Raw genomic sequence first — 17,834 nt, forward strand, 5'->3', positions numbered from 1 at the left:
CCAGCTCGAGGACCCAGCTGAGTCTGACTCTGTTCCTAGACCATGGTGCTCAAATCCTGGGAAAGAGGAGAGGGGCAACAACCCAGCTCTTTTAGTAGAGAATGGAGTGTCTGGAGCTACTACTGCTTCAGGGCCACCGCACACCAAGAGCTCATTCAGTCTTGTTTCACATGTCTTTCTTCACCCACAGTCTAGTTTGTCCTTTTGTCCACTGGGTCTTTGCAACTTCTCTCCTCCAAGCCACCAACTCCTAGCAGAATACAGGGAAGAGAAGCTGCTTCCCAAGGCTACTGATGGGTTGGGCGAGATGCACTTCTAAGTGCATTGTCCCTTCCCACCCCCTGGGAGACACTTGGACTCCCCTCAGGGTCACCTTCTTCTGCTCTCCGTTTGAGAACTACTGGCCTCGCGCTTCAAACCCACATCACTGGCAGATGCTTAATTAGCCACACAACAGAGGAGACAAGACTGCCTAGTGATGGTGGCTTTGAGCAGAGATTTCATGTGCTGTCCATGTAATGGGAAGGTGGTGAGGCTTTACATAGAGAGTGAAATTCTGGGATTGGTCTCAAAGTCAGAGTGAAACAGAAAGCTGAAATATGACACTAAGGCACAATGTGCCTAGATTAAGCAACCAGGAAGTTTCCAGCAGCCAGAAAACCAAAGTAATCTCAGAAGCACAGAACATGGGATTTCTTACTGTAGTGTCACAACACTGTTTGTTCATCCCTTTCAGCACTACACTGGCTCACACTGCCTCAGTCATACATCTGTCGGGATATCCAGTCTTTCTAGACTCCCAACCAGTTTTTTGCTGGAGGACCGTGGTTTCTGTCTGTTAGACAGGCCTTGCAGCAAGTTTCATGCCTGCAGCCTGACAGTAACACTTCTCATATGACCCCGTTCCACAAATGTTCTGATAGAAGAGCAAAAAAACCTAACCATGCAGCGGATGACAAACAGCACACTGAGGAGCACCTGCCTGACTCCCAGAAGCTATTTATCAGGCTCTCTTAATGCAAGCTAACAGGGCTAGCACATGCAATTGGCATAAGAGCTTCTGAGCCTGACACTAAAAGGGGAGACATCACATGGTGCAGGAGGGGAGCCAGGACTCCCTCGTTAGCTCATCGTATGGATTACCTCTTTAAAGAGAGAGAGCGAGGCTAGTGGAGGAAGGGGAGGCTTTCTCATTTTAACAAATAGCTTTGCAGCCACCGCAAAAGATTTCTGCAAATCTATTGGGTCACTCTTTTTTTTCCAGAGATGATGAGGGAAAAAAAAAGAAAAAAAAAGGGGAAAAAAAAAAAACCCTGAAATTGATTTACCATCTATAAATAAAAAAGAATCAATAGTAAAATTTCTAGATAATTTCCCTCTCACTCCTTCCCTCTTGGACTATTTGTTATCTTAGAAATACTTGTCTGGAAAAAAAAGAAACACACAATTGATTCCAGACCCAGGTGTGCTCCTCCACCTTGCCCCACAGACCAGCCCTCTTCTCATCGTGTGGAATGGGACTGGTCCTTCAGATACACCTGGCTCCTCTTCTCCGGCTTGCTGCCAGCATGGCTGCTCCCTTGGCCCCGCTGGGTAGTGTTTTTAAAAAGCTGCAGTTTTTCTTTCCTGCCAAAGGAAGAGAGAGAGAAGACAGGTATTATGAACGCTGGGGTGTTTCAGCAGCAGGTAAGCCACGCGTGGGTGTGCTCCAAGGAGAAGCCATGTGTGCTCTCACAGTGAAGTGCATCTGCAAGGAAGGCTTTGGCAGCTCGAGACAAATTAGAGCTGGTTAAAGACCAGCTGGTCCCATCCTCCTCTGGCCAGAGCAGGATTAGTTCTTTCAGGAGACTTCAAGGGCTTTGTGCTGGCTGTGAGCTCTCCAAGAGAAGGGCCCCACTGCTCCCTTTGGGCTCATGCACTTACCCCGTTCTCTCCTCACTGTGGCCCCCACACGCCTGAAATGTTTCACTTCATTTCTGCTCATTAATAGCCCTCATATCACTGTGAATATTTCCTTCTGGTGCGCATACCAGGACAGCTGGGTTCACGGCTCTGCTCAGCCCTGGATTGCTCCCACTGCCAGGGCTGTTCACAGCTGCGGCCGGACTCTTTGGTGACCAGCTCTTGACCCTGCTGGCAGCCAAGGCAGCCCTGCAGCCCTGCCCGCAGACCGCCGGCAGAGCGCGGGGTCCCTCCGCACTCGCCCCAAGCAGCAGCAGCTCCGGGCAGTCATCACCACCCCCTGTGTGAACCGAGCTCCAACGCCGTGGTGCTGCACCTCACACTTATCTTGGCAGAGTGTGAATTACCTCCCCTCACCAAGCTGGCTGTGCTGTGGCTCTAAAAGCAGGTATACTTTTGGATGGCTTCTGCTTCTTAAAAGCTGCAAAACCCATCTCTCCATTCCCATTCTGAGGAAGGGAATCAAACCATGCTGTTAGCCTTGCTCACACCAGCCAAGGGGCTCTGATGAGCCTTTGGGGTGCCCACTCAGCTCCTGCCCCCCCATACCCACCATGCCCTGCTGATTTTGTACATTCACCCCCCCATTGCTACAGCAGGACACAGATGGAAAACGTCCTCTACTTGTGCCTGACCTACTCTTTAAGCAGTTTGCTCCCTTCAATAGCAACGATCCGTGTCTGCTACAGCAGCTGAAGACCCAAGCCAAGCTGGAGTTGGTGCTGTACCAATTCATACTGAGACACAAGCCCTAGGAAGTGGAGGACTTCTCCTTTCACATAGCCGTGTCACCATAAGTGAAGTGACTTGTCAAAGGCCCTTCAGCCAACCTGGGGAGAACCGAAAGGAAAAGAGCTGAGATGGAAACTCAGGTATTTGGATCCCTCCACCCTGACTCACCCCTGAGGAACCTGCCTGCTCTAGTGACACAGAGAAACCTCCCTTCCCCACCGCACAGGTGTGTATTTGTCACTGCCTCTGCTTTTATTTGCAGAAGGAGGTTTCAAAATAGATTTTAAAAGAATTTAAATAATGTAGGAGCCAATGGGGCACAGGGCTTGGGGGGCTTTACCTCCAGCAGCCTTCCCCTCCGCACTGCTGTCACAGCTGCCATCAGCTCAGCATCTACTGCGTCTCCACCGTTCAGTCACCAACCTAAGGCACAGTGGCATTTTGAAGAGATAAACACTGAGACAAAAATAAATAAATTAGGACCCTTGGAGGGAGACCTGACAGGCACATTGAAGTGAGAACAAGCGGTTTCTCTGATTCTGTGTGTAATTACATTGACATCTTCCTAGACAACACTGGAGACCCACACATGGCAGCAGCTGTGGAGCAAATGGAGAATCACGCAAAACACAGGACAGCCAGCCTGTCAATCCATCCCTGGCCCTGGGGAGGTGTCAGCACTGCCCACGTCCCTGGTCTCAGCCTGCCTGCTGCAGGCAGGGCAGGCAGGACTGGGCTCCTGCCCACGCTGGGGCTGCCCCTGCCCTACGCACACACGTTGCCCTGTGCCCGCTCGGCCGGGCCACCGGAGCAGAGCTGCTGAATATCATTCCCGATCTTCTCCTCTCTGCAAGGGCAGCAAACAATATAATATGGAGCATGCAAAGAGGATAAAAATGGGTCTTAAACCTCCTTCCTTTTTCACAATTTGGGTAATACAGAAAAAGGAAATCTGACAAGACTTACGCGTGAGATTTTTAGACACTGGCCTTTTTTAGCAGCCATCCAGGCACCCACTGAACTGAAGCACTGTGAGTATCAGCCACTCTGTTCACATCAGGTACTTGTGACAAAGTGATTTTTTTGGACGTACAGCCCATTGACAGACAGTCACGATCAAATCACAGCTCTGCTCCATGCTCTTCGCACATACAACAGTTAATCTTGCAGCCCTGCAAACTGTTTTGCAAATTGAAATCTCAGAGGCATAGCAATTACAATACCAAATTTATACCACATCTCTCAGTCAACTAATTGTACATCCAAAAAATCACCACTTGAATAATCTGAATACATTCACCTTTACAGCTAAAAAAAGCCCTACTACATGCTTGATCTCAACACAATTTTGAGTTATGGAACCCCATGGGAAAAAAAATGCCAAGCTCTGATTTCAACAGCAAAATTACTTCTATCTAAATACAGCAGATGTGTAATTCACATTGAGATCTAATATGTCGGTGTTTCCAGCGATGCTCTTTCTCACATTCTGCAAAATGGGGGTAATCCTACTGCTTTCTGTAGTGTTTTCAGCCCATCTGCAGAAAGACAAGCCTTATATACATCTACTACAAATGTAGTGTATCCATTCACATCTCAATCAACTGTACCTGAATTGCTAATTGTTAGGAAAACTTAAACCTTAAAGGTCTTAAAATTAATCAGCAGACTTACAAAGGAGGCTAATGTTTTAGATGAGCTGAGCTTTACAAAACCACCACCATAAGCACGCTTGTGGCACCATGGCATTTTGAGCTCTGTCACAAACACATTTCTTGACTCTTGTTTCTATCCGGTGATGCAAGTTGAGGTGGGGAGCAATAGATTTGAATTAGTGACTTTGCAGCTGGAGTATTAAAGAGGGCCAAAATAGAAGATAATTTGTGTTTAAATTGCAAAGGGAGGAGAAAACTAAGTTATCCAAGCCACGTGAGCGGGATCAAAAATGAATCATCAAGGCTGGAAAATGGCTAACCTCTGATCCCTGAAACTAAGAAATCTGGCTGCTGTCGTGTATCTGCTGATCTAATTTTTACACTTTCCATATAGAGGAGACACATTTCCATTGCAGCCATCGCTGCTAAACAATCAATCCCTGATTACTGCAAATGCTTCACTGTCAGGGATGCACAATTAACCAGGCCCATATTTGACACAGCAAAGGGAGCGCAGTAATTTCTGGGAATGTCTGACAAGTTTCAAACATAAAAAACACACATCAAATGGCCCAGCAGATAATGACAGGCAGTGCCCTGGCAGTTAGACATTGTGCATGCTCTAAAGCAAGGTCAATTAGAAGCAATAAAACCAAATTTGAAATGTTAGAGCAAAGGTCAGAAATCCTCAGCTGTTACCACAGGCTTGATTTTTTTTTTTTTTTTTTTAAAGCAGTCACCAGTGCCTGTTTCCAGAAAGTGAGCACAAATTCACACTTGCTAGATGACCACCCAACTGTCACAGCAGCTTGTCATCTCTGGGTCATACAAACTATGGAGAATCTTAGTGCTATCTGGCAATCTTGGCAGGTCCATACGTGCTGAGGCGACTCTGCATGGAGGCAGGAATGTTTGGCTTGTAACTGGAACCATGTTACCACACAAGAGAAAGAGAAGTAGCCATAATTACAAGTAATGCACGTGGCTCAGACCCAGCCATCCTTGTGTATCTTTACTGAACCTGGGGCAGGAAGCTGCAGAGAGGAGGTAAATAGATTTTTTTTGTCTTCCATCCTCTTATTTCCTAAGATGCAGCAGGAGAACAACAGGTTGCACGTACATGATGAGATGCTAGTGGACAGTGACTGTCTCTTGAGCTTGTTCAAGTTAGCAATATGATATTGGAATTAGTGTGCTGTGTACATCAGATATTACCCACATTAACCCACCCTACACAAAGCAGCTCTCTGCTTTCACAGCAGAGTGCTCTGTCCTGCTCTTTAGAAACAGAGGGAGAATCCAGACAGGAATGAGGCATGAAATAACACAGATGCTGTAAATCTGCTTACCGAGCCCTGGCTTCCTCAGAGCAACACACCCAAGGAAGGAAAAGGAAAGCAGGTGGGCATCTCCAGGCGTTATTTATATGAGGATGCCTGTGAGAGCTAATCCAAATACATTTAGGGTGTAAATGTAAAGCTGATTAGTGAAACCACAGTAAGCTCCTGTGTGGATATGCTCCTTCAGAGTTAAAGTAGCCATAATTCAATTTATTAATTTAGCTCGTTTCCAAAAGTAAATTAAGGTAGAGTAAATTAAATTAAACCAGCTGACAGTACCTTCATTTTGAAAGGGATTGTTAACATGGACCAAATCTACTTCATACAGTAATGCAGATTATTCTCTCCTGCTGGGCCACCCGTCAGGCACACCGGCTCCCCAGGCTGGTCCTGAAGTATTTTTACACACTCTCTGTTGAGGGACTGTCTGAAAGCAGGACCAAGCCAGAGGTGGTTTTGGCTGTTTGCATGTGCTTTAGTGTGTGCGTGCTTAAATCCAGGATAAAATCCTTGCAGCAGGCACTCTGGTTCCCAAATGCTTGACAAGGTAATTGTTGTAATGTGGTATTTTGGTGAGCCCTCTGCTGGGAGCTGGCCAAACACTGCAAATCTCCCCAAACTCTGCAAATGGATCCTTTTCATTGAACCCACGCAAATGTGTCACTGTTTAAAACCTGAAAGGTTTTCTTTAACGACAGCTACAAGTATTGAGAGTTGCATAAAACATGCAGACGTGTGTGGGAGTGAGCTGACAGATTATAATTACCCATAGAGAAGGAGGAAAAAACAAAAATTAATTTTTGAGGCAAAACATATAATTTGCCTTTAAACCATAGTAGAGGTCCCATTACTAATGCAGTTTACAGCCCTGGAAATCAGATTGAAGTTGTTTGACTCCTCAGCAGTTTTTTGTTGATTTTTTTTTTTTTTTTTTTTTTTTTTAAATTTTCCTTTTAAAGGAGCACCAGCCAACATGGGAGGATAAAGCAAGGGGGTTTTTTAGATACTCATAAGAGCTTTGCAGTGTTTGAACAGGCAGGGAGCCAGGTAAGACAGTCTGCAGGCTCTGGCTACGAGGTGGCATTTCTGTGCTGGCTGGTAGGGGTAATGCAACCACTGCAGCTCTGACCAGCCCTGCCCGTGACATAAATAAGACCTAATACAGTCTGGTCCCACTTGTCCCTGCAAAAGTGACACAGCTATAGGGCACCTATGTCCCAGGTCCTGGTGAAATCCCTGAAGACGGGTTGCAATCCTGCCTCCAAGGGAGCTGGCATGGTGATGGAGGGTTTTGCAGCTGACTCTCTTTTTTTCTACCCTCATTTAGTTTCCTCCTTTCTTCATGAATTACAAGTGGTTTTGCTGAACAAAGGCAGATGTTAAAAGTAAAGGGAGGATATTTTTTTCTGAAAGACAGCAAGAGGCAGACTGGTGAGAAGATCCCAGACTCGGTGGGACAGAAGAACCCACACATGGCACGTACCAGCAAGCAGCAAATCCCTGGGACAGTGTCAGCCTGTAAAACCACACAGCCTCTGGATACAGCTCTTTAGTGTCAAGATGGGGCTCAAAACGTGAAAGGCTGAGTTGTCCTGGCAAAAATGCCTCCCATCAGACTGTGCCCATACATAGGAAGATATTCCCCAGCTCCATCCAGCATGACACAGATGATGGCGCCCATCGCCTCTGAGGATGACGGGACAGTCCCGTGGGCGACCCAGCCTGTTGGATACGCAGCTGTGAACTCATGCATCATCATTAAGGCTGCAAAGTCAAGCAGCAAAAGGAGGAATTGCCAGAAAAAAAGGCTGTCAGAGCAATTTTAATTCAAGCTCCTGGCGGATATGCCTCCTGATGCAGTCTTTAATTACCTCATCACAGCCTACTTTTTCTTCAACAAGGCTGCTGCTTCATTCAGGGCACGGTGGACAGACGGCAATTAATGAAGGGCCAGTCAATATTTTGTTCTGTCCTTTTTTTGTTCAGTGTTTGGCCCCAGGCACTATTTGCTGTATGCCATCAAATCCCTGCTCTTAGAATTATTCATCTTCTCCTGGACTTTTCTCTCACGTGTGTCAGTGCAGCAACTGAGAGCATTCCACACAGGAAGGAATTTCTCTTCCAGCACCCCTGTGAGCAGAGACCCCGGGTTTTGCCTACAGGAAAACGTGGTGCAGACGTGAGTTGCAGAATGCTTCACTAGTGAGGCCCAGGTGGGATTTTTCAGGGTACCCACATTGTACCTGTTCAAAGCTCAGCTCCCCTAACCTCAGCCAGAGCTGTAAGCACTCAGCTCTTCCAGTGTGTCCAGAAAATAAGTAACATGGTACTGGTGGCTCTCAGAGAAAAAACGTCAGTGGTTTACAAGCGGCAACAACTCCTCTGCTGGTGCTGCGCTGGAGCAGGGCTCTGCTGTGAGCCAGGAAAGAGCAGAGCAACACTGATACAGGCAAAGGGGTGCACTTCAGGCAGTGCAAGGTGACTGGCATTTGCAAATTTTTCAGTGAAAGTTCTGCTTTCCTGCCTTAGCCGTTCTCTGTAACAGCCGTACCTTGCTTTCTCTTAATCTCTTACAAAGTTTTTGCCCTTAACCAAAGATTTCAATGGAGGACATTTCTCACTTTCGACTCAGGCAACCTTAACCTTCACTCTGGCACAAACAGAAAGAGGGGAGTGCAGGACAGAGACTCAGTGAGCTGATGAAGAGCTCCTGTGCCACCGGTGGCATCAAAGGAAGCCCCACTTGCATGCTTTCCAGTGAGCGCAGCGGGAACAGAATTGGCTGGTCATCAAGCAGCTTGGAAAAGAACAGTAACGAGAGGAGAGGAAGGGCATGAACCTTCATTGCCACCTGACAGCCCCTTTCTGCACCGCGCTCTCCTGCTCTGTGCCCACATAACCCAACCTTGGAGACGTCTTTGTGCAGGTCAGACTTTCCTGAGCCTCTCTGAAGCACGTCTAAGTGGCAGTGCTCTCTTCTCCAGCAGCTTCTGTAGGCAGCATAGAGGTCTCTTTTGCTGCTGGAAATTCATAGGCGCGCTGGTTTGTCATGCCAGAAAACGTCCAGCATTTTCAGTAAGGCTTTTAATTCATCAGCTCACATAGGAAAATACTCTAACCTTCCTGCCCTTCCCAGCTGAGTCATTCATGCTCTCCTATCTTGCCACAGACACATCACCTTCAGGAAAATAATTGCTTAGCATGCTGATAACGATGAACGCCATCTTTCTGAACTGGGTCTTCCCACGATGAAGACTGCAGGACACATTGGGGTTCCTGTTTGAAACAACTCCTGACCTTCCCTTGCAGGCTGTGGGAAACCTGTGGGAACTGGGGGAAGGTTGGAAGAAGCTCAGCAAGAGGGAAAGGGCTGAAGGGTCCTGGGGGGAACTGGATGAGCTGTGGTGGGAGGGAGGGTGCATGCGAGAATAACCATGCTGGACAGGGAGGGGATAAAGAAAGGACTTTCTAAGAAGTAAAGACAGTGCTAAAAAAAACTTTAAGCATTTAATTTTCATGTCTGGCCTCTCTACAGAGTCAGTGCACAGTCCAGAGGTCTTTTCAGGGGTCTGAGCTACTTGGGAACTTGAGGTTTGCCCAGAGTCTCCTTCAGTTCCAGAGGGAGCAGAAGCTTCTAAGTTTGATGTCTATGGCCTGCACCTGTGAACACCTCCGCTTGCTGGTGAGGACATGTTGGGAAGGAACAAGATTGTCGAGTGCATCCAAGCTCACTCCAACCCTTCAGAGATCACCACCACAACTGTGTGTTCAAGAATAATTTGCAGCAACCAACCACTCGGGGTAAAACTCAGCACCCCGACTGCTCCCCTCCCCACCTCCTGGCAGCAAATACTTGAGGGCTCCAGCTCTAATCTGGCTTTCATGGCGGCCTCTTGGGATGTCGGTGGAGCCTGACTGCAGGGAGTGTGGTGGGCACAGTTCCACAGTGAGGAACTGAAGGCCCCATCTACAGGTGACACTTGTTCCAGAGGCTTCTGTAGACAAGGACAGGTGGAATTTAACGACAGGTCCAACTGACCAGTTGGATTCACTTACAGCACCTTTTACAGACAAAGCTATTTCTTTTTCCTTCTTGAAATAAGCTGCACAAATACAGAGGATAACAGAGGGTATCCTAGCCCCAGCCTCAATCGTAGTTCTGTAACCAGAGCTGTTGCATGAGTTCTTGCCTCTTGCTCCAGATGGTCCTAACTCAGTTCTCACCGAACTGCCTGCACAGTTTATGCTCCAGGGTGGCTGTTGTGAGCCTGACAGGTCTAAACTCTGAAGAAGTGCCTGAATACCAGCCGTATTTCTGACTCTCAGGACCACCTCTCCGTTTCTGTGCCTCAGTTTCCTTCTCTGCAACATAGTAGTAGCAACATAAACAGTTTCTTCTTTAAGATCCTTCAGTTAGATGTGCTCTGTAAGTGTTGCAGGTTGTTGCTATTTCCAGGGCTATTGTTATAACACATTTTGGCTGCGCTAATTCCCTCAAACAGAAATTGTTCTGCCTGTAGTAGGCTGGGACAAAGCAGCCAATTAGTTGTCCCTTGCACGTTTATTAACTCTGCAGCTTTCTTTCAATGAGTATATGGAATCTGGTAATGTTTTAGTATATTTTCATGAACTGTGGGCACAACATGTCTTGTTTCGAGCTAATAACCATGCCATATAATTAGTCCTGATTACACAGATATTTCTTATCATTTTACATATTCCAGTCCTTTTCTAGTGCCACTGCCTAGCCAAGATATATTTAAAGCCACATCCATCTCTCTTCTGTTTCCCAGCAGTTGCAAGATTTTCTTTTGGACAGGTTTGTAGTTAACACAACAGCTTCAAAGAGCCATTTCATTTCATTGATGTACATTTTATATATATACAGGCTCTGATCAAATGTCAGGTGACAAAGCCAAGGATACAAATAGCAGGCATTTGTCTGCTTACAGGAAAAAGCTGGTGTTTGAAAGCTATAAGGAAATTAACAACACAAATATTTAAAACTCTATTCCTTAAACATCTGTTGCCTCTGGCCCAAACATTTCCCATATTTAGGATTTTACCGTGAGGTAGCACTCCCCAAATAAAAGATACCTCACCCCATTCGACTCTAGTGGGGGAACAACAGAAGTTTGCTCTGTGCAACCTGATTATAGATGTGTATCTTTCCCTGCTGGCATGGCTGTCTCTATAGAGATGGACATGGATATTTGATGAGATTAAAATGCTTCAGTTACCACTGTCAGTGGTTCTTTAATTTAAAATGAAGAAAGCAAACAAACATTCCTTTTGATGAGGTAACTGAATGATGCTACGGAAAAGCACTTTGCTGCCAGGTGGTAATTAGGTTCAGTAATAGCCGTGGGTTTTTAGCCTTGGAGGCTGTGGCCCCTGGGAATCTGAGAGAAGTGATACATTGAATTTCCGGAGGAGAGGAAGATGCTGGATGCTTTTCTCTGCTAACCATGCAGGTCTCTGCAGATAAGAGCATTCAGAGCAGCAGAGCTGACAATCCTCCTTGAGCCAGCCTAAACTGTTGTGTCAAGATCACGAACAGAGGAAGGGAGAGGGACTCAAAGCAGGGCATTTAAGCACCTAATGCAGTCAGGCTGGCTTTGCCCACATGTATAGGAACTGCTAGAATGGCTGCACTGAGAGGATTTTTAAAGGCTGCAGAAGGAACTCCAGCAACTGCACTGGTGTAGGCTGATATTTATAACATCCATCTTACACATCACAAGAAAATCTTCAGTAGGAAAGCGTTGCTTTGCAAAAATTTTTAAGGGGGAAAACAGTGGGGTGAGGAAGGAAGTGAATTTCAAGGCTCAGCTGCCTTCCTTGCCTTTTTGGAATTGGCTTTTTCACCACAAAATATAAATTATATTTGGTTGTGCTATCAAGAGTTGAAACCCAAACGAAACATTCCAGTTGGCCCAAATGCATATAACTGGAAATTTTGAGTTCGGAGGAATTATTGCTGTTTTCTCAGAACAGAGGCAAATTCTGAATACGGTGTTTCCTGTGAAACAGGAGCTCTGGTTCCTGCTCTGCCCCCCTCCTCGTGTTATTACACAGCTTTGCCTGTTCAGGGAATGCTGGTTCTCAACACACAGGTCAGTGGTATCTCCCCCGCTCCCCACACAAGCTAAGAGACACTGGGAGGACATGAGTTGGCCAACACCAGAGAGAGAACCAGCAGCACTGCGGGGATTAGAGCTTGGACATTTCATGCCCTTTGTTCACACTTTTTGGTCATTGCCCACCCATACCCAAAAGACTTCCTTTTGGAAAAACATCCACTAAACTGGTTGTAAAGCTGGAGTAAGGACTTAAGGTGAGAGGGGACCCCCAGGTAAAGAGTTGCATTTGGACTGGCAGAAGGAACCTGCCATCTGGCTGCCAGCACTGCAGCAGGTCCAAGGCGAGATGCAGAACCCTGCCTTTAGCACAGGCTTGCCAGTAATTTCCTGAAGCACTGAAAAAGTGTTCACTTCCAGAATCAAAACTTTTCAAAATAAAGTGGGTCTGATTCTCCCCTCACTCTCAGGAGATAAATGAAGGGTAAGTCCATGAAAGATACTGGTGTGAGATTGGTGTACAGCAGACAGAATTCAGGAAAGATATCGATATCTCCAAAATCCCCTGAATATTTTTTTCAGACATAAACCAGCTATCTTTCCTGATCGTAAATGCTTTATTTCCAAATGGAATTTCAATAAAATAAGCACAGTTAGATTAGAACGATTATAAAGCCATAATGCAGTAGCACTGAAGTTTAGTCATGAAAGGTATTAAAAACCCAGCCCTGCTAAAGCAAAAGAAATTGCTTTCTGACCTACCGAGTTTTAGGAGTAGATGCTAATGGTCTCTCCACCAAGGAATTCAGCCTGTAGTAATCCAAGAACGTCCTGGCCACGTTTCTTCCAAGCTTCATATCTGTGAGCTTTTAATTAAGGAGCTTTTTTAAAAAAATGATGAAAAATAACAAAAAAGCAGTTTAAAGGTAAGTTACTGCTATTTGATATGTGAGCAAGTTTTACATTAACCATCCCACAGTGCTCAGGCGTCAGCAAAATGACTTACGCAAGCAGATAAAGTGGGGGTCATCTTGTTTGCTTCTTATTATCACAGGCAGACGCTGCATAAAACCATAACCAGGAAGAAACAATCTCCCTTTCCCCCCACACCTGGTTGCAGATCCCCGTGGTGGTCATGAAGTAATTCACTAGACAAAAGGGGCCTTCCAATTTCCACATTCAGGGAAAATAATGACCTAAATTACCTGTACTTGTATCCAGGAAACAAAGTCAACAATGTCATGGTATGAACCAGCCATGGACGAGCATCCACACTCAAGGCTGGGATTAAAGCTGTAGTCCTCCAAACCTTCCAGCACTGACCCCAATCCTGTCCTGGGAGAATATACTGTTCTTTAATTGAGTTGTATTCAGGACCCGAAATGGTGATTTTAGCACTGACCTGGAAGGACAGTAGATTACCTTAAGGAGGTCAGCAGTAACTCCAGGGATTCTTCTCTCCTCACTGGCCACAATTCCTCCTTCAGCTAAGCCTGAGCCCAACGCTGGGCAGGTGCTGCACATCAGAGCTGCCACAGAGGCATGGCAGGCACAGCAACCAGACCTTTCTGAAGACTCGGTGGCCTAAAGAGAAGCTGAATAACCTGTGAATGCATTGAAAAATAATATCCTAGACAACGTATCCATGGGATGAATCTCCTGCTCATGTGAAATGTCAGCTCTAGGTCTGCCTGTTACAGACCAGTGCTGGCTTGTCATGTTCGGCATGATGTCCAGCTCGGAGAAATGCAGTTGATGCCATTATCCACAGCTGTATTACGGGGGCTCAGGACTCCTCTGTTTTGAGCTGATGCCAATCCATGCTACAATAACCACATACTTCTCCAGGGCACTGCCCCGAACGGTCATAGTAATGGCCATTTCAGGAGTGAGGATGCAGTGGCCGAGGTGGGTATATAACCTGGGCAATCTAAATACACCTCTGCACCTGACACTCAGCAGTTCAGGAAAATAAACCATCGCTGGTTAGTTTTGTGTGCATGCGTGCATGTTCTGCTTTATCAATAGCTATCTGCTGATGTTTCCATTAAAGGAAAATTCCAGAAGTGGTGTCCCAGGGGGTTCCAGCAGCGCCTGTGAAGACGCTAGCTTCTAAATGAAGTTTTTATTACCCGCCCACTTACATTAGGCACATCAAAACAAGTGAGCATGAGACATCGAGTTCAGGCATCACTGTGAGATCTCTGTTTATCATTTATTTATTTATTTAAAGGGAAGGTTGCACTGATGTGACTCAGTCTCTAGCTCTAGTTCTGCAAAAAGCCAGCCACCAGCTCTGCTAGCACTGCAGTCAAGCCGTGGTCTAGCGGCTGAGGATGACTTCTGACACTGATTTTTTCCCCAGTGGGTCTGGTCTCACTTCTCCAGTTCCCACTGCCGTGTCTGGGGATAGTTACACGGACCTATCCCTTCTGTTTCAAGCTCTATCCTGATACGCTCATTGCCATCCTAACACCATATGTGCTGCGGGTGCCTATATTCTTCTGCCCAACGGTACCGCACAGCCCCAGCAGCTGGTGTTCACGGCTGTTTTCTGCACGGACGGTTGTGTGGAACAGCACCGGCTGCTTCACGCTGCTGCAGCACCCAGCAAGCCTCCCCGCAGCCTGCCAGCGCTGACGGACGAGACTAACCGTACGTGCGTGAAAGTTCAGAAAGTTGGAGACAGCTTAAAGTTTATCAATCTGAGGGAGGGCAGCGTTGCTCTGAAAGTGTTTTGCAATTGTTACTGGAATGTGGGGACGGCTGGGGGCAGTTTGGTTTCTGCAGATGTGAACTCAAAGCAGCGGCAAAGGTTGAGAGTTCAAAGTAGTCTGAGAAAGTGAGAAAGAAGAGGAGAGGGCTGTCAAACATTTAAGGGATTGAGAAGACTAACATGGCTTGATCTTGTAGTTTCTTTCATTTACTCAGCACTTTAAAGACATAAAGTGGTAATTGGACTCAGTAAAGTCTCTAGGACATTTTGTCAGTGCCAATCTCAAAAGGCTCCTCTGCCAGAAAGGGCCCTTCTGCCCTTTTCTTTGTCTCTCTACATTGCTTGTGTTTGCACAGTGGGAAACACCTGACCTGCTGTCCTGGGGGAGGAGGCCCTTGGATGAGAGTGGGTGCAGCCAAGGAAGTGCCTTCACAAGCTCCTACATGGTGCCTTACAACTCTGCCTTAACCCTGACTTGGAAGAGTCCTGTTGTACTGCTGAACTTAGGTCTTAGGAACAGCTTTCTAAAGGTAAGGACACTGGAATAAGCTGCCTTAGCACATCTGGAAATCTCTAGACCAGAGGTCTTCAAGAACAGGTTAAACTCACAGCAAACAAGAATGATCTTCTGCGGTCCTACATGAAGTTCAGAAAAGGAAGTGTGGAAGGGCCTCTAAGGGCCCATCACCCCAATTTTCTACAGTTCTTCACAAGCAGAAAATCTTAACATGCAGCCCACACAGATCTCGTGTTTGCTAAGGTTACCAGGAAAGGCAAAGGCATTTTGCAGAGCATGGACACACGGGTAGACAGACACTGTGAAGAAGTGGAAGTGCAAACCTGTGCCACATCCAGTCACTGAAAAGTCATCAAAGAGGAACAACTCACAGTCCGCATTGATGGAGAGAGACTCGAACCAGCATGGGATAAAAAATGTGCATGTTCTAATACAGTCTCTGAGGCCGTCCTACCCCCACCGCTCTGCCGGCCGCCTCCGCAAAGGATGAGCAGTTTCTGCCATGGAAATCAGGCACCTGATACATAAAACCAGAAACAGTAATAACAGTCTCTCCCTGTGACTGCCTGGCTTGGACGAGAAATGGCCTGACTCACTCAGCAAGTGCAGGTGGCACGCGTGAGCAGAACCAATGGAGAAAAACAAATCAAAGCAATAACATTTGCATTTATCTCAGGTGCCCAGAATACCCAGATTCCGCTTTGGCCGACAATATATCACGAGCACATAACTGCAGCTACAACCAGAACCCACTTTTGCTGAGTGGTTTGGTTGGTTGGTTGGTTGTTTTTTAACCATCTTCCCTTCTGCAATCACATGTGCTGTGCTTTTGCCTACAGGAACACCCTACCTAGCTTGAAAGAATGCCATTTCCCAGCTATTCCCATCCCGGGAACTCAGCCTGTGTAAGACAGTAGAAATCCATTTGGGTGATTCACAGTGGAAACATCTGGGTGAATCTTTCACCTTCAATAGTGCCTGCAAGTCCCTTTCCTCTCCTTTCCTTCTCCACAGACTTGTTGTTCCTCCATTCTCCATATTTCTACCTGGAAGTGGCAACCAGCATGGCCAAGACCCCTCCTGGAAATGCCATTCTCACAGCATTCACTCTTTGAATAGAATCATTTGCTTTGGGGGAGATTTCAGAACAGTCTGTTTAATGCACAACTCCGCCAAATTTTGCAGATGTTAGGAAGTTCAAGAATTGTGCAGGGCTCTCTGCAAAATCCCTGTATTTATGATCCCCACCACGCCCACACTCCAAAGCTTCCAGCCTTGGTAAGAAAAGTGAACAGAGGAGTGGGGACCTTATAACCCATTACTAGTTTTCAACTGAGAATATTCATCAATCCTATTGTGAAGAGTCTGCTTAAGCCGGAGCCTCTAGAAGCACACACACAGCCTTGTTCTGTCTGTGCGCGGAGGCAATAAAAATCTAAATTTGGAAACCAGTTAGCAGTACAAGTCATTTGGGGAGGTACTAAATGTTGCTGCTTTAATAGCTCACTGATCATTTAATAATGTCACTGCTGCAGAGCATGGTGGCACCATTTGCTCGCTTTTGTTTTGCTTTTTGAAATTCAGGGTCATTCCACTTTCAAGTGAGTGGATTATCTCTCTTTCTCCCTCTTGCCAGATGCTGCAAACTGCTTTAAATAATTAGAAAAAGGATGGCTTCTTCAAGTTCACCATCTCATTTTCATAAGGTCCAGTGTCATTGCTTCGGAACAGGAAGAGAGGCTGTGGTGGTGGTAAGGATTTGACAAGGGCAAAACAGTTAGCAGCTCCCACTCATCTTTGATAAGTCCTGTGGGGTCTCTGCCAAGCAGATTGGATCTCTGTTTTTATATCTCATCTAGAGGATGAGATGTAGGCACCTCCATCAATTTGAAACACTGTGCTGGGTTATTAGCTTATGGAATTCATCCAAGTTTAGTCCTAAGCAGGATTTGAAATCGTGATCATTCAGTCCAGGGGCACCACTGACCAGACCCATGCAAGTCTTTTGTTTCAGACAAACAGCTTTAAGTTATCCTAAAGACAGAGAAAGGGGAATAAAAAAAAAGGAATGGAAAAAGAGAGGAAGGAAAATAAGACACAAAGAGAAAGATGTATCTTTTTAATAGCTCAAATTAAAAACCAGAGGAGGCTCTTTGTTCGACAAAACTGAATTCTACAGCAAATCTCAGTCCACCGCAAAAACAATCCTGTTATTTATGAAAAGAGGGTTATTTCGTGTGGGAGAGTCCCAGATGACTGTGGTCAGCTAGCATACTGTCAGCTTCATACAATCTCAAGAGAAATATGGATGAGGTTTTCTCATCTGTTTATAACAGCTTCCATCAATGGACCAAACAGTTTCCTGACTCGAACAAGAGCTCTAATGGAAAATGGCATTACACGGCTTTAAACCACCGTGTTATATCACACGCGGCCTGATCAGAACTAGTCCTCTATTTTAGCAGAGCTGTTTTCACCAGTTACTTGTGTTGTTTCACAGAGCTGACACTATTCTCGAATAAATAAGAGATGCTGCCCACATCACATCTAATTAGGAGACCCACTTCAAGCAAAGTGTAATTGGGGCAATACAGAGACTTGGTGGGGGAGGGCATGAAGGGTGGTTCTTCTATGTCTTCTCACCAGCATTTAACATGGTGCAAGTCTGGGTGCTGATGGTGCATCCTTCCTCGAGACTGTCACTCCAGGGAAACAAGGTTCACGGTGTCCAGTATATCTGGTTACATATTTCAAAATTATTATCAAAAGAGAAAGCTTCTAAAAGGGAGTGTGGGGAGGGGATAGGACTTACCCTGTCCCCCCTGTTGACTT

General features: G+C 46.1%; 1 protein-coding gene across 1 annotated transcript in view; it reads right to left on the reverse strand.

Annotated features, from left to right (window-relative positions):
- Positions 1-1,502: 1,502 nt before the first annotated feature.
- Positions 1,503-17,834, reverse strand: part of AGBL4 (AGBL carboxypeptidase 4) — a 922,470-nt gene continuing 906,138 nt past the window's right edge. The window contains exons 12-13 of the mRNA XM_065655883.1: positions 12,532-12,628; positions 1,503-1,626 (exon numbers count right to left, since the gene is read on the reverse strand). Of these exons, the coding sequence (XP_065511955.1) occupies positions 1,503-1,626; positions 12,532-12,628 (221 nt within the window). The remainder of the gene's footprint in view (positions 1,627-12,531; positions 12,629-17,834) is intronic.

Source organism: Caloenas nicobarica, chromosome Z (assembly GCF_036013445.1).
Source record: "Caloenas nicobarica isolate bCalNic1 chromosome Z, bCalNic1.hap1, whole genome shotgun sequence".
NCBI lineage: Eukaryota > Metazoa > Chordata > Aves > Columbiformes > Columbidae > Caloenas > Caloenas nicobarica.